We start from the raw sequence: 19,619 nt of genomic DNA on the forward strand, positions 1-19,619 counted from the left end.
CTTCCTGGCTGGACCTTGAGTGCTGGTCTGGACGTTACTCGTTTGGATGAGACGATAAACCAAGGACCCTGTGCAGCAGGCACTTTAGCACACGTTAAAGAACCCACGGCTCAGATTGTTGTTCCTCCACTGTGATATGCTTGTGTGTGTGTGTGTGTGTTTGTGTGATTGAAGCCTGAATGAATGACGGGAAATGGACGATGAGCGCCAAAGCTAAAGGCAGCTGTCAGTGGACTGTACCCTGTAGATCAGTCTGTTGTGCAAATCACTCTGTTTGTAAAGCACTTAGAGCTTGGTCTCTGACTGTCACTGAGGATAGGTGCTATATAAGTATTATTGATAATGATAGTAATGAAAATAATGTAATAAAAATAGTAATGATGATGATGATCATGATGATAATAGTAATGATAATGATGATGATAATATTGATGATAACAATAATAATAAAATGATAAATCAGTTCATGATGATGATAATAATGATAATGATAATCATTATAAATGATACTACTACTACTACTTCTGCTACTACTACTACAACTACTGCTACTACTAAGAAGAATAATGATAAATGACAATGATGTTGATGATAATAATAATAAATGATGATGATGGTAGTAGTAATAATGATTGTGAAGAAGGAATCCATGTCAAGTACAGGACTGATGGCAGATTGTTTAACTTCAGGCGCCTGTAGGCTGTTACAAAGGTGAAAGAGAATGCCGTCAGAGACTTCTTCTTGTTCAACTTCAGGCGCCTGTAGACTGTTACAAAGGTGAAAGAGACTGCCATCAGAGACTTCTTGTTGTTCAGCTTCAGGCGCCTGTAGGCTGTTGCACAGGTGAAAGAGACTGTCATCAGAGACTTCTTGTTGTTCAACTTCAGGTGCCTGTAGGCTGATACAAAGGTGAAAGAGAATGCCATCAGAGACTTCTTGTTAGCTGATGACTGCGCACTCAATGCCAGCACAGAGCAGAAGATGCAGTGTGAAATGAACTGCTGCTCACAGACCTGTGACTTCAGTCTCACCATCAGCACCAAAAAGACAGAAGTTATGTACCAGCCTGCCCCAGGAAAGTCATACCAGGAGCCATGCATCACAGTCAAGGGGCAGAACCCTCAGGCAGTCAACAGCTTCACCTTCCAGGGCAGCACGCTCGCTCATGCAGTGAACATTGACACTGAGGTCAACAACAGGATCACCAAAGCCAGCACTGCCTTTGGAAGACTCCATGATAATTTCTGGGAGCGAAGAGTACTCAGTGCTACCATCAAGCTGATTGTCTACTGTTTGTATTTGTATTTCTTTTTATCACAACAGATTTCTCTGTGTGAAATTCGGGCTTCTCTCCCCAGGGAGAGCGTGTCGCTATTCTACAGCGCCACCCATTTTCTAAAATTTTTTCCTGCGTGCAGTTTTATTTGTTTTTCCTATCGAAGTGGATTTTTCTACAGAATTTTGCCAGGAACAACCCTTTTGTTGCCGTGGGTTCTTTTACGTGCGCTAAATGCATGCTGCACATGGGACCTCGGTTTATCATCTCTTCCGAATGACTAGCGTCCAGACCACCACTCAAGGTCTAGTGGAGGGGGAGAAAATATCGGCGGCTGAGCCGTGATTCGAACCAGCGCGCTCAGATTCTCTCTCGCTTCCTAGGCGGACGCGTTACCTCTAGGCCATCACTCAACTAGTGGTCCTTACCACCCTCCTTCACGCCAGCGAGACCTGGACTGTCTACAGCAGACCACCAAACAGCTCAGTCGCTTCCACCTGAGCTGTCTTTGCACACTCCTTCACATCAGGTGGGAGGACAAAGTCCCTGACACGGAAGTCCTGGAACCAGCTGGCCTCTGCAACGTCTACACCCTCCTGCAGAAAGCCCAAGTCAGGTGGGCTGGACATGTGGTAGGAATAGCAGACCGTTGACTGCCTAAGCAGCTGCTATAAGGAGAACTTTTGTCAGGGGAAGCGCTCTGTTGGAGGGCAGGAGAAACGCTACACAGACTGCCTCAAAGTGTCCTTTAAAGACCTGGGTGTTGATATCAACACGTTGTAGACGCTTGCTGTGGACTATCCAGCTTGGTGCAGCAAGATCACAACAGAAGCCTGTGCAGCTGAAGCCAGGCGCATCACTGAAGCACAACCAGTGTCCTGTGCGCAAGGCCCGAGCAGCATCCACTGCCATGACAGCACCCACTCTGTTGTGTCCCACATGTGGGGAAGCCTTCAGGGCCCAGGTTGGCCTCATCAGTCACCTCCAGACCCACAGTCACCGATCTTCCATCTGATATTTGAAGCCATGATCATCGTCGTATCCGAAGGATGAATATCATCAGTAATGATAATAATAATATGAAAAAAATGATGATGATAATGATATACTAGTAATAATAATGATGATAATATTGATATCTTTAGTTTCTTTTCTGGTTGATGTTCCTCTGTCCCTGGTTGTCATGTGTTGATGTTTTTTGTGGCAGGGAACCAGTTAAAGACTGTGTGATGGTCTGTGGTTGTCATGTGTTGATGTTTTTTGTGGCAGGGAACCAGTAAAAGACTGGGTGTAAACTGATGGTCTGTGGTTGTCATGTGTTGGTGTTTTTTGTGGCAGGGAACCAGTTAAAGACTGGGTGTAAACTGATGGTCTGTGGTTGTCATGTGTTGATGTTTTTTGTGGCAGGGAACCAGTTAAAGACTGTGTGATGATCTGTGGTTGTCATGTGTTGATGTTTTTTGTGGCAGGGAACCAGTTAAAGACTGTGTGATGATCTGTGGTTGTCATGTGTTGATGTTTTTTGTGGCAGGAAACCAGTTAAAGACTGGGTGTAAACTGATGGTCTGTGGTTGTCATGTGTTGATGTTTTTTGTGGCAGGGAACCAGTTAAAGACTGTGTGATGGTCTGTGGTTGTCATGTGTTGATGTTTTTTGTGGCAGGGAACCAGTGAAAGACTGTGTGATGATCTGTGGTTGTCATGTGTTGATGTTTTTTGTGGCAGGGAACCAGTGAAAGACTGTGTGATGATCTGTGGTTGTCATGTGTTGATGTTTTTTGTGGCAGGGAACCAGTGAAAGACTGTGTGTAAACTGATGGTCTGTGGTTGTCATGTGTTGATGTTTTTTGTGGCAGGGAACCAGTTAAAGACTGTGTGATGGTCTGTGGTTGTCATGTGTTGATGTTTTTTGTGGCAGGGAACCAGTTAAAGACTGGGTGTAAACTGATGGTCTGTGGTTGTCATGTGTTGATGTTTTTTGTGGCAGGGAACCAGTTAAAGACTGTGTGATGATCTGTGGTTGTCATGTGTTGATGTTTTTTGTGGCAGGGAACCAGTTAAAGACTGTGATGATCTGTGGTCATGTGTTGATGTTTTTTGTGGCAAGAAACCAGTTAAAGACTGGGTGTAAATTGATGATCTGTGGTCATGTGTTGATGTTTTTTGTGGCAATAAACCAGTTAAAGACTGGGTGTAAACTGATGGTCTGTGGTTGTCATGTGTTGATGTTTTTTGTGGCAAGAAACCAGTTAAAGACTGGGTGTAAACTGATGATCTGTGGTTGTCATGTGTTGATGTTTTTTGTGGCAGGGAACCAGTTAAAGACTGGGTGTAAACTGATGATCTGTGGTTGTCATATGTTGATGTTTTTTGTGACGGGCGCAATAGCCGAGTGGTTAAAGCATTGGACTGTCAATCTGAGGGTCCCGGGTTCAAATCACAGTGACGGCGCCTGGTGGGTAAAGGGTGGAGATTTTTACAATCTCCCAGGTCAACATATGTGCAGACCTGCTAGTGCCTGAACCCCCTTCGTGTGCATATGCAAGCAGAAGATCAAATACGCACGTTAAAGATCCTGTAATCCATGTCAGTGTTCGGTGGGGTATGGAAAAAAGAACATACCCAGCATGCACACCCCCGAAAACGGAGTATGGCTGCCTACATGGCGGGGTAAAAACGGTCATACACGTAAAAGCCCACTCGTGTGCATATGAGTGAACGCAGAAGAAGAAAAAGATGTTTTTTGTGGCAGGGAACCAGTGAAAGACTGGGTGCAAACTGATGGTCTGTGGTTGTCATGTGTTGATGTTTTTTGTGGCAGGGAACCAGTAAAAGACTGTGTGATGATCTGTGGTTGTCATGTGTTGATGTTTTTTGTGGCAGGGAACCAGTTAAAGACTGGGTGCAAACTGATGGTCTGTGGTTGTCATGTGTTGATGTTTTTTGTGGCAGGGAACCAGTTAAAGACTGGGTGCAAAACGATGGTCTGTGGTTCTACATTGCGGCCTAGTCAGTAGGATTTTTGTTTGTCTTTTCTTCTGTTTATAGAGCCTCTTTGTGTGTGTGTGTGTGTGTGTGTGTGTGTGTGCATGTGTGTGTTTGTGAGTGTTTGTGTGTGTGTATTTCTACATTGCAGCCTAGTCAGTTGGATTTTTTGTGTCTTTTCTTCTGTTTATAGAACAACTTTGTGTGTGTGTGTGTGTGTGTGTGTGGAGTTCTACATAGCGGCTTAGTCAGTTGGATTTTTTCTTTTCTCTTTTATTTCCAGAGCCTGTGTGTGTGTATGCATGCGTGCGCATGTGCTTGCATATGTGTGTGTGTGCCTCTCTGTGTGTGTGCGCGCGTGCACACGTGCTTGCATGTGTATGTGTGTGCCTCTGTGTGTGTGTGTGTGTGTGAGTGTGCGCCTGAATGCGTCTGTGTGTGTGATGTCAAAGCTATTTTCTTTTTTCTCATCCCTGTGTATAGTGATTACTTAAAAAAAAAAATTCTGTTTCCAGTGTCACTTTCCTGATCACGTACATAGTGCTGGTCTGCTGTCCCAGTGTCAGGTATATACCCCTTGTTCTTAACTGCCATGGGATCTTTTACCTCTGAAACCTTTTTATTTATTTATTTTTTTAATTGTTTTATTTCATTTTTATTTATTTGTTTATTTATTTTTATTAGTTTCTATCATTTTTTTTCTTTTCCTTAATTGACTCACTTGTGTAAACAAAGTGAGTCTATGTTTTAACCCGGTGTTCGGTTGTCTGTGTGTGTGTGTGTCTGTGTATCTGTGGTAAACTTTAACATTGACATTTTCTCTGCAAATACTTTGTCAGTTGACACCAAATTAGGCATAAAAATAGGAAAAATACAGTTCTTTCCAGTCATCCTGTTTAAAACAATATTGCACCTCTGGGATGGGCACAAAAAAAAAAAAAAAAAGAAGCCTAATTATATGCAAACTGCATTTACTGTTATATTTATATTTTTTGTATTCTCTAAACTTGGCACTTTGATCTGATATTCTGACCCAACAACAAGAGGAGTCATTATTATCATTTTTTGTTCAAACAGGAACTTCTTTTGCTAAGCATGGAAGTTTTATTTATTTTGCAAACGTTTTGGTGTAGATGGTAAAAAAGGGAAATTACTCTGTAATTAATGCTAGGGGAGTTAATTTGCTTTAAACTGATCTTTCTCATCTTAAACATTACATTTTGAAATTATACTCAATACATAAAAAGCTTGGATTTTTTTTTTTAAAGTGTATCACAAGTGAGTCTTGAAGCCCTTGCCTCTCTTGTTTTGTTTTTATTTTTGCTGCAGATTTTGGAACCATTAATAGTAGAGCAGTATTGTAGCATACCACAGCACTGAAAATAAAGTATTTTGAAATAGTATGGTGATAGTAAAGCAGTATTATAGCTTTACGCTGAAAATAATGTGTTTTGAAATAATACAGTGATAGTATAGCAGTATTGTAGCATACTATGGCACTGACAATAACGTGTTTTGAAAAAATACATTGATAGTATAGCAGTATTATAGCGTAGCATGAAAATGACGTGTTTTGAAATAATACAGTGGCAGTATAGCAGTATTGTAGCGTAGCATGAAAATGACGTGTTTTCAAATAATACAGTGATAGTATAACAATACTGCACTGTTGCAGTGAAGCACTGAAAATATTGTGTTTTGAAATAATACAGTGTTAGTATCGCAGTATTGTTGCATTCCATAGTGCTGACAATTACGTGTTTTGAAATAATACAGTAAAAGTAGAGCAGTATTGCAGCGTAGCAGTGAAAATAATGTGTTTTGAAATGATACGGCAGTAGTATAGCAGAATTGTAGCGTAGCCGTGAAAATAATGTGTTTTGAAATAATACGGCAGTAGTATAGCAGAATTGTAGCGTAGCCGTGAAAATGATGTGTTTTGAAATAATACGGCAGTAGTATAGCAGAATTGTAGCGTAGCACTTGAAGGTGAGCAATGTGTTTTAGAAATGATATTCCTCATTCAGACTCATGTACTGCGTCACAAACTTTTCTTCACTGATCATGAATATTTTATTTGATGGTCATCTTTGCAGTGTAACTATTTATATTTGATGTGCAGGCGAAACTATCCTGGCAACTTCATCTGTCTTGGCGTCTTTGTGAGTATTGAGATTGATGGTTGGGGGGGGGGGGGGTAATATTAACAAGAAGAACAATGATAATAATAGTATTAATGGTAATAACTACAGTTATTGGTATTGTTGTTTTTATCATTATAATATTACTAATAACAAAGCAAATGGTAGTAATAGTAGTAGTAGTAGTAGTAGTAACAGTAAAAATAAAAATTATAAAAGTAACAACAACAGAAATGATTGTTATCATATTGGAGGGGTTTTGTTAGAAAAATAATGATAATAACCAATAATGATAATAGTGATGATAATAATAATAATAATAATAATAATAGAAATAAATAAATAAATGAGTAAATGGTAATGATAGCAAAAATAATGATAACAGCAAGAATAAGAAATGATATAATGATCACAGTAATAATAACAACAGTAATAATTCGTAATGATGACAGTAATAATAATGATAGTAATGATGATGATGATAATGAAAAATAGTACTAATGATGATGATAACACCATCAATGATGACCGTTGATGATAGCATCAGGGAGGGGGTGCAGCCAGCTTTGGTGGTGGACTTTTCGTCGCTCGCAGAGTGAGAAGTAGGTCATAAGACGACATGTGGGCAGCCCACCACTGCTACTGGCTTCTCAGAGTTTGCACTGCCATAGTTGGGACAGTTTCAGTTTCAGTTTCAGTAGCTCAAGGAGGCGTCACTGCATTCGGACAAATCCATATACGCTACACCACGTCTGCCAAGCAGATGCCTGACCAGCAGCGTAACCCAACACGCTTAGTCAGGCCTTGAGAAAAAAAGAGAGGAAAAAAAAGGTGAATAAATAATAGATAAGCTTGCTTACATAAATAAATAAATAAATAAATAATTATGATAAAAAAAATAAATATTTTTATTTATTTTATTTATTTCAGCATAGTTTATAAATGGATCAGTTTGAATACATAACGGCAGGGACATGACAAGAAACACACTCAAAGTAAAGATAGAAGACTAAAGCATACAATGCATGTTATTATGAAATCAAATATAGTTTGTAAACTTGCAAAAATAGTCACTGATAATGTTCAAAATCCTTTTGTTAGAACAGCAGTTTCCACGATGAAATTTTAGCCTTTTGGTGACCTGGAGAAAAAAAAAAAGGAAACGGGAGACACACATGCGTATGCAGTTCTCGCTGAAAATAATCAGGGAACCCCAAGGAAAATCCGCCCCAAAGTAGGCCTGCACACCCCACCATCAAAACCCCCTGTACTGTGTTAGTGATGACGTACGTGTGTGTGCAGACTGTGGCTTTCTCTTACATGACCGGCACCATCAGCAGGTAAGATGCTATACCAGTTTTAAAGTTTTATCTGATTTTTTAAAAAACTTTTTGTTCAGTTATATACATATATACAGACAGATAGACACACACACACACACACAGACACACACACACACAGACACACACACGCATACATACACGCAGACAGACATGTACACACTCACACACACACACACACACAGACACCACACACTCTGTATATCTGTCTCTCTCTTAGACACATACACACACACTCTCTTTCTCTTTCTCACTTTCTCTCGCTCGCTGTCTCTCTGTTTCTCCCAAACACACACACACAGACACACACACATACACAGGAACACAGACATACGCAGACACACATGCACCGGAACACACAAACACACACACTTACACAGACAGACACACAGGCAAACACACAGACACACACATACAACACATACACGTGCGCAGGAACACACAGACACACACAGACAGATACAAGACATGGTTACTTTCCAGTTTCCATGACACGGAGATCGTGTTGTTGGCGGCGGGCATCACGGCAGCTGTGTGCATCTCCATTTCTATCTTCGCCATTCAGACCAAGGTAAGTATCTGGGTGTGTGTGTGTGGGTGGGTGGTGTGTGTGTGTGTGTACTGTAGGTGTGTGTGTGTATGAGTGTAGGTGTGTCGTTTGTGTGTGTATGTGGGTGGTAGGGGTGCTGGTGGTGTATATGCGTGTGTTGGTGTTTTTGTGTGGGTGGGGGGTGGGGGTGGTTGTGTGGGTGTGCATCTCCATTTCTGTCTTCGCCATTCAGACCAGGGTCTGTGAACGTGTGTGGGTGGGTGCGGTGTGTATGTGTGTAGATGTGTGTGTGTGTGTGTGTGTGTCTCCATTTCTGTCTTCGCCATTTAGACCAAGGTAGGTATCTGTGAACGTGTGTGGGTGTGTGGGGTGTGTGTGTGTGTGTGTGTGTGTGTTTCCAGTTCTATCTTTGCCATTCAGACCAAGGTATCTGTGGGTGTGGGTGTGTGGGGGTGGGGTGTGTGTGTGTGTGTGTGGGTAGTGTTGGTGTATGTGGATGTGTGTGAGGGTGTGTGTGTGTGTATGTGTGTGAATGTGCATGCCTGCCTTTGATATATAGTGAGTGTGTGTGTGTGTGCTTGTGCGTGTGTGTGTGTGTGTCCGCATGCATGTGGATGTGCATTCCTGCCCTTAACACTGTCTGTGTGTGTGTGTGTACACAGATTGACTTCACCATGTGCTCCGGCCTGCTGTTCGCTCTCCTCATGGTCCTCTTCTTCTTTGGCTGGGCCTGTCTCATCACATACTACATCTGGGGCTACAACCACGTGAGTGCTGATGACATGGATATTTATAAATACCTAGCTGGACTTTCAGTCTGAGGGTCCCGGGTTCAAATCTCAGTAATGGCGCCTGGTGGGTAAATGGTGGAGATTTTTCCCGATCTCCCATGTCAGTGTAAGTGCAGACCTGCTTGTGCCTGCACCCCCTTCATTTGTATACTCAAGCAGGAGATGAAATATGCAGTTTAACTCACTCAGGACGACAAGTTTTCTTCCTTGCTTTTCCCCACATACGGCCCATTTGAAAGGGTTTGGAAAAAAAATTACCAAAAATACAAAATACTGTGTAAGAAAATGAAACTTTCAGAACTGGTTTATTACGTGTTGAGCTATTACAAATAAAAAAAAATCAAATTTCTGATCTTATTTTTACAGTTTTGCCATATATAGAAAATACTGCCAATTTTTCACCCCGAATCACCATACCCATGCTCGCTTTCTGCATTTAATTCGCTTTCTTCTTCGTCATCATCCACCTCTTCAATGTCCGACCCTTCAGTTTGTAGCATTTCAAGTACTTCGGCAACCCTAAAACGTTGCCGTCACTGCCTTGTTCGCTTCACAACATTCTGAGAAGAGCCCGCTTTGCTAACAGGCTGGCACGCGAGCAGACGACCGGTCAGTGACTTTGTCAGCGTGTGTGTGAGACGGGCCACACATCCCAGGCTGACCAATCATACCATTCGATTGTGGAGTGACCCAGAATAGTGCACTCTGCTTGGCTAATCACAAAATCACGTGTACAGCGCATGATGGAATTTTACTTTCGGAGAATGCTATTCCATTCCTTCGTCCGAATCTGAATACGTTTTGTGTAGGAATGCGTGAGCATTCCTTCGTCCGGAAAGAGTTAAGATCTTGTACTCTGTGTCCGTGTTCAGTGAGCTATGGAAACAAGAACATACCCAGCATGCACACCCCTGAAAATGGAGTATGGCTGCCTACATGGCGAGGTAAAAATGGCCATACACATAAAAGCCCACTCGTGTATATACAAGTGAACCTGGGAGTTGCAGCCGGCGAACAAAGAAGAAGAAGAGAAGAATATATCTAGCGCCTAACCCCAGACACAGACATGATCACCTGCTGCCGTCTATTGGAATAGAAAGCAAGCGGCAGCACACTAGCGCAATAATAAACATCAAACAAGTGTACACACTACACTTCACTAAACTACACTATGCTACACTACACTAAACTACACTACACTAAGCTACGCTGTGCTGCACTGCACTACACTCTACTACACCACACTAAAACTACATGACACTGCACTACACTATACTAAACTAAAACTACAATAAACTAAAACTACCCGACAGTACAGTACACTACACAACACAGTACAGCACAGCACAGTACAGTTAGTACAGTACAGTGCAATACAATACAATTAGAAATACAATACTATTACAATACAAATACAATACAGTTACAATATAATGCATTGCAATAAAATACAAATGAATACAATGCAATGTAGTGCAATAGATTACAATACAATTACAAAACTACAGCATATTACAATACAAATACAATTACAATGCAAAACAAATGCAACACAATACGATTACAATAACAGTACAATACAAATACAGTACAATACAGTACAATACAATGCAATACAATTGTATGCAATAATAATACAGTACAGTGCAGTGCAATACAGTTACAATACAGTATAATATAAATACAATGCCATACAATTGTATGCAATAATAATACAGTACAGTGCAGTGCAATACAGTTACAATACAGTATAATATAAATACAATGCAATACAATTATAATACAATGCAATACAATACAGGGCAATACAATTATAATACAGTGCAATACAATACAGTGCAATAAAGTACAATAGAATTACAATCCAGTTACGTTGCAATACTGTACAGTACAATTACAATACAATACAATACACTTACGGTATGGTGTAATACAATTACAATACAATACAATGTTGCAGATTCTGAACTGTGTGTACGCTGGTCTTGGAGCGTTGGTGTTTGCACTGGTGAGTGGTTTGTTTCTTTCTTTGTTTTCAGTGACATGAAGGCCTTTTTGTGACCGTAGTTTTTGTTTTTATTGCAGCATATCTGCTTTCACAACTGCTTCAGGGGGGGTGGGGGGGTGGCATGAGTGGGTGTTGACACCGTTGTTAGTTATGGAAACGGTGGGTGTTGGGGAAGGTAGATATGAGAAAGAAAAGACTTGTGGGAGGTGGGGTGGTGAGGGGGGGGGGGGCTGTTTTGGAGAGAGAGACGCTTTGACATTTAATGTCATTGGCCATGAGGTCCTTTTGACATGGGTGAATGCATCAGCATACTTTCAATTCATAACAAACCATTATGATAAACGAAGGAAATGGTGAAAGCAAAATTAATAATGAAACAAAACAAAAGTTCCTTCTTTGAAGAAAAAAAAAGAGAAAAAAAAGACATTAACCAACAGGCCAACCAACACATAATAACTTCGTTCATTCATCTATCAGTGCACCATGCAACATATTCCAACACTGGCTACAGAAGAAAATTGTTAAACCAATCTGACCACAAAGTTATGCTTGTGGTGCTTTCTGCATTATCTTTATAGCTTCTGATATAAGAGAGAGAGAGAGGAATAGACAACTGGTTTGTGCTTTTTGCCGTATCTTCATAGCTTCTGATAGAGAGAGAGAGAGGAATAGACAACTGGTTTGTGCTTTTTGCCGTATCTTTATAGATTCTGATAGAGAGAGAGAGGGGGGAATAGACAACTGGTTTGTGCTTTTAGAGAGAGAGAGAGGGGGGAATAGACAGCTGGTTTGTGCTTTTTGCCTTATCTTCATAGCTTCTGACACAGAGAGAGAGAGAGAGAGAGGAATAGACAACTGGTTTGTGCTTTTTGCCTTATCTTCATAGCTTCTGATAAATAAAAGAGAGAGAGAGAGAGAGAGAGGAATAGACAACTGGTTTGTGCTTTCTGCCTTATCTTCATAGCTTCTGATAGAGAGAGAGAGAGAGGAATAGACAACTGGTTTGTGCTTTTTGCCTTATCTTCATAGCTTCTGACACAGAGAGAGAGAGAGAGAGAGAGAGAGGAATAGACAACTGGTTTGTGCTTTCTGCCTTATCTTCATAGCTTCTGATATAAAAGAGAGAGAGAGAGAGAGGAATAGACAACTGGTTTGTGCTTTCTGCCTTATCTTCATAGCTTCTGATAGAGAGAGAGAGAGAGGAATAGACAACTGGTTTGTGCTTTCTGCCTTATCTTCATAGCTTCTGATAGAGAGAGAGAGAGAGAGAGGAATAGACAACTGGTTTGTGCTTTCTGCCTTATCTTCATAGCTTCTGATAGAGAGAGAGAGAGAGAGAGAGAGAGAGAGAGGAATAGACAACTGGTTTGTGCTTTCTGCCTTATCTTCATAGCTTCTGATAGAGAGAGAGAGAGAGAGAGGAATAGACAACTGGTTTGTGCTTTCTGCCTTATCTTCATAGCTTCTGATAGAGAGAGAGAGAGAGAGAGAGAGAGAGAGGAATAGACAACTGGTTTGTGCTTTCTGCCTTATCTTCATAGCTTCTGATAGAGAGAGAGAGAGAGAGAGAGAGGAATAGACAACTGGTTTGTGCTTTCTGCCTTATCTTCATAGCTTCTGATAGAGAGAGAGAGAGAGAGAGAGAGGAATAGACAACTGGTTTGTGCTTTCTGCCTTATCTTCATAGCTTCTGATAGAGAGAGAGAGGAATAGACAACTGGTCTTTGGAAAGAGAGAGAGAAAAACAGCTGTCTGGTTTTCAGTTCCTGATCTACGACACCCAGATGATCATGGGGGGGAAGAAGATTGAGCTGTCCCCTGAGGAGTACATCTACGGCGCTCTCCAGCTGTACATCGACGTCGTCTACATCTTCCTCTACCTCCTGGCCCTCTTCGGCAAGAGCAACTAGACCAGAAGACCTCGGGGCGGTCAGATTGACGTTCTCCTTCGTCAGGTTGTTTTCTTGCTGGTTGTTGTTCCGGAGGAAGGAATGGGTGTACTGTTACTGTTGGAGGGCTGGCAGAGGGGCAGATGTTTTCCACAGATTATACACACACCCACACATACACAGACACATGCAGCCACATGTAGACATACACACTTAAACACACACACACAAACTTTAAAACTCACACACGCACACGCACATGCACACACACACGCACGCGCACACACACACACACACACACACACACACATTAAAACCCTCAGATACACACACCCACACATACACAGACACATGCAGCCACATGTAGACATACACACTTAAACACACACACACACACACACTTTAAAACACACACACACACACACACACACACACACACACACGCACGCGCACACACACACACTTACACAGACACATGCAGCCACATGTAGACATACACACTTAAACACACACACACACACTTTATAACTCACACGCACACGCGCGCACACACATTAACACCCTCAGTTATTGGGTGATTTCATTGTAGGAACTTGATTTCTGGTTTGTTTGTTTTTGTTTTTTTCCCCCTAATTTTTTTAAAACTTTTTTTGCTCATGTGTGTGTTTACACACAATGTGAGTCTTTGTAATAACTTTTTTTTTTTTTTTTTTTTACTGTATGTTTCATTTTGTGCACAAAAAGTCTTTCAGCTTTGTTGTTGCTGTTTTTTGTTTTTTTTTGTTTTTGTTGTTGTTATTCTTTTTTATTGCAGGATTTTTGTTTGCTGATTTTTTTCCCATAGAAATGCAGAGAAATTGTTTGGACTGATGTCATAAGGAATTTGGTTTTTGCAAGTTCATATGAACACATGACACATACATGCATGTACATGTGTGTGCATGCACAAGCGTGCGCATGCACATGCACATGCACATACCACACACACACACACACACACACACACACACACACACACACACACACACACACACACACACACACTACTTGTTTTGTTTTTTTTTGTTTTTTTTTCAGTTGGGTTTCCCTTTTTTTTAACAATAAGGTTGAGCTGGATATCCAAAACATATAGCAATAGTAGAACACCATCCAGCTTGATTTCATGTTTTATTTTCCTGTCAGTAAGTGTACATATATTTTTTTCTAACGAAGAAAACGATTTTTGCCGTCTGTATACATGTTATTTTTTTGTGAGAAGATGATTTTTTTCCTTTATTATTTTGTCACTGGTTTTCATTGGAAGGTATTCTCTGCAAGAAACTGTGTGTTTCTTACAAGACTGCTTTTTTAAAATATATATTTAAAAAGTTCTTTTCTTCTCTTGTTTCCATACTTTCATTTCTTGAAGGATTGTTGAAGGATCAGAGACAGTGATTTTCTTAGACCTGACAGTGATCAAACCTGTCGTTTCCATACTTTGTTTCTTGAAGGATTGTGGAAGGATTGTTATCAGAGACAGTGATTTTCTTAGACCTGACAGTGATCAAACCTGTCGTTTCCATACTTTGTTTCTTGAAGGATTGTGGAAGGATAGTTATCAGAGACAGTGATTTTCTTAGACCTGACAGTGATCAAACCTGTCGTTTCCATACTTTGTTTCTTGAAGGATTGTGGAAGGATTGTTATCAGAGACAGTGATTTTCTTAGACCTGACAGTGATCAAACCTGTCGTTTCCATACTTTGTTTCTTGAAGGATTGTGGAAGGATAGTTATCAGAGACAGTGATTTTCTTAGACCTGACAGTGATCAAACCTGTCGTTTCCATACTTACGTTTCTTGAAGGATTGTTGAAGGATTGTTATCAGAGACAGTGATTTTCTTAGACCTGACAGTGATCAAACCTGTCGTTTCCATACTTTGTTTCTTGAAGGATTGTGGAAGGATAGTTATCAGAGACAGTGATTTTCTTAGACCTGACAGTGATCAGACCTCAGATCTCAGAGTTTTTATTTATTTTTTTTTTCAGTAAGCTGTTTTTGCCTGTTGCTGTACATTTCTGATGGTTGCATTTTTTCATTCTTTATTTTCCTTTTATATGCATAGTGTTACTTTGCACACTTGCGCATATTTCTGTGTTCATGTATGGCGTGCACATTTACTCAGATATGTGGCTACATAATTTATGAGCGCCAATGCATCACAGATACACATAGGGAAAAACACAGACAGACACACACATATACACACCCACACCCAATCCTACACACTCACACCCACACATATGCACATATGCGTGCACGCACACACACACACACACACACACACACACACTGTTATACACCACATAGTCACATGTTCGTTCACTCAGGTTCTCCAGTTTCTTTTTTTTTTTCATTTAGCTCTTGTGTAATTTAAGCTTTCTTTGTAGAATTTTTCCTAACTGTTGCCACACACACACACACACACACACACACACACACACACACACACACACACACACACACACACACACACACACACACACACACACACACACACACAAAGTGCAGCAGAATTCTTGGAGTGGTAATGACCGTGACACAACAAGTGCCTGAGCAGTGACAAGTGCCTATCTGTGTCACAATACTTTTTACATCTTTTGACCGATCTGTGTCACTGTACTTTTTACACCTGCAAAGTCTGAGGCATCCTTTTCTTGTCCGTCTCATCTTTCAAAGCGCAGCCAGAGGTTGGTTTTCAATGTGCGTTCATTGATGGAATGAAGGTCACACATGCTGTCCGTCAGAATTTTTCTTTTTTTTGTTTTGTTTTGTTTAGCTGTGGTGGGAATAGAGCGATTGAAAAGTTCTGCAACAGGAGGAAGGAAAGAAGAAAAAATAAGATGTGTAATATTGACAGATTTATTAAGGGGTGAGTGAAAGATCTAAAACAAGAGAAAAGGAATGAAGAAAAAGTGAAAGTAGCAAATCAGGAGAAAAAGTAATAGGAAAAGCACACATGAAATTAGCACCGCTTTTTGCAGGTGTGAGTGAAAGATCTAAAACAGGAGAAAAGCAAAGAATTTCAAAAGAAGAAAGAAAGAAAGTGTGTCAAATTGACCTAGATTTATTAAGGAGTGAGTGAAGGTTTTTAATCAGGAGAAAAGCAAAGAATTATTTTTTAAAAAGTGTGTCAAATTGACAAAGATTTATCAAGGAGTGAGTGAAAGTTCTAAATCAGGAGAAAAGCATAGAGAAAAAAGCGTATAAAATCAACAAAGATGTTTGTAGGAGTGATTGAGAGATCCAAACAGGAGAAAAGAAGGGGGAAAAAGCACATAAAATTATCAAGGATTTTTGCAGGAGTGAGTGAAAGATCTAAAACATGAGAAAAGAAAGAAGGAAAGAAAAAAAGAGTATAAAATTCACAAATATTTTGGGGGATTGAGTAAAAAACATAAAAAGAGGAAAAAAGGAAAGGAAAAATAAAGTGTATAAAATTTATAAGAATATTTCTCGGGAGATTGCCCTCTTTCTTGTTCCCAGATGTGATGTGATGTGATGTGATGTGATGTGGAACTTACATTTACATGGGTTGGTCATTGATTTATCGTCTATTTACTGAGATGATTTTAGATGACAGTATCATATGTTCACTGTGAAATGAGGGTGCTTGCTATGTCGAATACTGGTCTTTGACCAACCCGACCAACTTGTAACATGGGTGGGTAGTAGTGGAGGAAGGAATAAATCGATCCAGACTGTTCAGATAAACACAAGGGTCAAAATGCATGAGATCGCATTTTCAGGTGTTTCGATATATGTGTTTTTGATTTGTTGTTTATCGATGTGCAGTCAGGATACAGTCTTGGACTGGGACTATAAGCGACAATTTCGTGTCATTTACTTAGCTGGGTTTCATGTTGCTGAACCATTTGTGCGCCTTATGATTGCAGTTTAGGGTTTAGTTTCTAACACAGGAAAGTATGGATGAATGATATAGACACTTATATAGCTCCTATCCTGGGTTGTTGTTGACCAAGCTGTAAGCACTTTACAAACATGGGGTCATTTGCACAACAGGCTGCCTACCTGGGTAGAGCTTACTGACAACTGCCATTGGGCACTCATTCATTTTCTGTGTCATTCAATGGAGTTTCAGTCATGCACACAAACACACTCATACGGACATGTAACATGTTATTTGCATGACCCGTTTTATATTTATTTACCCCGCCATGTAGGCAGCCATACTCCATTTTCAGGGGTGTTCATTCTGGGTATATTCATGTTTCCATAACCCACCTAATGCTGACATGGATTACAGGATCTTTAACGTGTGTATTTGATCTTCTGTGTTACCCTCCGATTGAAAGTCCAGCGCCTTAACTCAGTTGTTGTGTCAGTATCAGGTGATTGTACAGGATTTTTAGGTGACCTGCTGGGTGAGAGTATAATGACGATGATGGTGAGGTGATTGTACAGGATTGTTAGGTGACCTGCTGGGTGAGAGTATAATGACGATGATGGTGAGGTGATTGTACAGGATTGTTAGGTGACCTGCTGGGTGAGAGTATAATGACGATGATTGTTAGGTGACCTGCTGGGTGAGAGTATAATGACGATGATGGTGAGGTGATTGTACAGGATTGTTAGGTGACCTGCTGGGTGAGAGTATAATGACGATGATTGTTAGGTGACCTGCTGGGTGAGAGTATAATGACGATGATGGTGAGGTGATTGTACAGGATTTTTAGGTGACCTGCTGGGTGAGAGTATAATGACGATGATGGTGAGGTGATTGTACAGGATTGTTAGGTGACCTGCTGGGTGAGAGTATAATGACGATGATGGTGATGACAATGATAATGATTATGGTGATGCTGCTGCTGATTATGAGGAGGAGGAGGGTGGTGGTGGTGATGATGATGATGATGATGATGATAAGGGAAATGTTTCATGCATGGGTCTTGGTAATGTAAACGACGATGACAATGATGATGATGTTTTAATAACAATGTAATCACCTTGTTGACTAGGTAGCGTGTGTAATACTCGAAGCTGTAACCAAGAATGGAAGGTCAGATGGTTCATAGTGTCATCTTCACTGTTGGTGTATCATCATTCCTGATCTTAAATCAGCTTCCTGATTGGGGATCTCTGTTTTTTTGTTGTTTTTTTTTGTTTTTTTTTTTGTTTTGTTTTGGTTCTTTAGTTTATGGCGGTCTCTGTTTCTTTTCTTTTTCTTTTTTTTTTTATAATTGTTTCATTGTGTGGGTTTTTGTTGTTTTATTCTGTTTTTGTTATGCTTCTTTGTTTTTTCAACTGCTGTTGTTTGGCCTTAACATCGCTTGCAGCATGCAGAAGTAAGGACGATACTTATTTACTTATGTATTTATTCATTCATTATTTTGTTTTATCTCTAATCAAAGACATTGGAAGTGGAAGGGGCCACTGTGTTACTTGCAGGGATGTCTTTGTGTTGTGTGCGTTGAGGGGTGGAGTGGGCGGAGGTGGGGGAATGGATGGATTGGGGGGGGAGGGGTAGATTAGATTGTTTTACTGAATATTTCTTGCGGTGTCATGTATGTATATATATTTTTATATGTATATATATATATATATGTATCTTTTGTAAGATGGAGCAAGGAATTGTGTGTATGCGCGTTTGTTGGAGGAAGGAGGAAGAGGGGGCATGAATGGAAATCTCCAACAATGTCCAGGGCTAAGTTGACCATGCAGATCTTAGCAACTGCTAAGTTTGCTTAGCATTAAGAATTCTTGACTCAGTGTTGACTCAGGAAAGTCAGCGCTAAGTTTATTCAGTTCTAAGAATTGTGAAAAGTCTGACTCGGCTTTGACTCAGGAAAGCGAGGGCTAAGCTTGCTTAGCGTTAAGTATTATGGGAAGTCTGTCTCAGTGTTGACACAGGGAAGCAACACAAAGTTTGCTGAGCTATAAGAATAGCATAAAGTGTGACTCAGCATTGACTCAGGAAAAACGAGCGCTATGCTTGTTTAGAGTTAAGCATTATGGGAAGTCTGACTCAGCATTGACTCAGGAGAACTCTCAACGCCAGGCAAACTCAGCAGCTGCTAAGAAAGATGAGAAATGCCCCCCTGCCCCTCCCCCCTGGCTCTGTGGCCTGTGGTGTGAGGCAGTGTCAATGGACACAACTGGATTACAGTGGAGGGGGATTTCTGAAGTTTGGTTTTTTCCCCCCTGTGGTGTTGTATGTGTCATGTCCCCCCCCTGTGGTGTTGTATGTGTCATGTCCCCCCCCTGTGGTGTTGTATGTGTCATGTCCCCCCCTGTGGTGTTGTATGTGTCATGTTTTCCCCCCCTGTGGTGTTGTATGTGTCATGTTTTCCCCCTGTGGTGTTGTATGTGTCATGTTTTTCCCCCCTGTGGTGTTGTATGTGTCATGTTTTTCCCCCCTGTGGTGTTGTATGTGTCATGTTTTCCCCCCTGTGGTGTTGTATGTGTCATGTTTTCCCCCCTGTGGTGTTGTATGTGTCATGTTTTTCCCCCCTGTGGTGTTGTATGTGTCATGTTTTTCCCCCCTGTGGTGTTGTATGTGTCATGTTTTCCCCCTGTGGTGTTGTATGTGTCATGTTTTTCCCCCCTGTGGTGTTGTATGTGTCATGTTTTCCCCCTGTGG

At 40.8% G+C, this 19,619-nt stretch overlaps 1 protein-coding gene and 1 long non-coding RNA gene across 5 annotated transcripts in view; both read left to right on the plus strand.

The window, feature by feature from the left end:
- Positions 1-15,026, plus strand: part of LOC143276738 (protein lifeguard 2-like) — a 48,443-nt gene extending 33,417 nt beyond the window's left edge. For all 4 annotated transcript variants that reach the window (XM_076581400.1, XM_076581401.1, XM_076581402.1 and 1 more), the window contains 8 exons: positions 4,228-4,284; positions 4,776-4,826; positions 6,383-6,422; positions 7,704-7,741; positions 8,225-8,312; positions 8,954-9,058; positions 11,043-11,090; positions 12,854-15,026. In XM_076581400.1, coding sequence (XP_076437515.1) covers positions 4,228-4,284; positions 4,776-4,826; positions 6,383-6,422; positions 7,704-7,741; positions 8,225-8,312; positions 8,954-9,058; positions 11,043-11,090; positions 12,854-13,000 — 574 coding nt within the window. In that variant the 3' untranslated portion in view covers positions 13,001-15,026. The remainder of the gene's footprint in view (positions 1-4,227; positions 4,285-4,775; positions 4,827-6,382; positions 6,423-7,703; positions 7,742-8,224; positions 8,313-8,953; positions 9,059-11,042; positions 11,091-12,853) is intronic.
- Positions 15,027-17,549: 2,523 nt separating this feature from the next.
- Positions 17,550-19,155, plus strand: LOC143276739 (uncharacterized). Its single transcript, XR_013053612.1, has 2 exons — positions 17,550-17,614; positions 17,655-19,155. It is a non-coding gene; the product is annotated as an uncharacterized LOC143276739 (long non-coding RNA).
- Positions 19,156-19,619: the final 464 nt, after the last annotated feature.

Source organism: Babylonia areolata, chromosome 32 (genome assembly GCF_041734735.1).
Source record: "Babylonia areolata isolate BAREFJ2019XMU chromosome 32, ASM4173473v1, whole genome shotgun sequence".
NCBI lineage: Eukaryota > Metazoa > Mollusca > Gastropoda > Neogastropoda > Buccinidae > Babylonia > Babylonia areolata.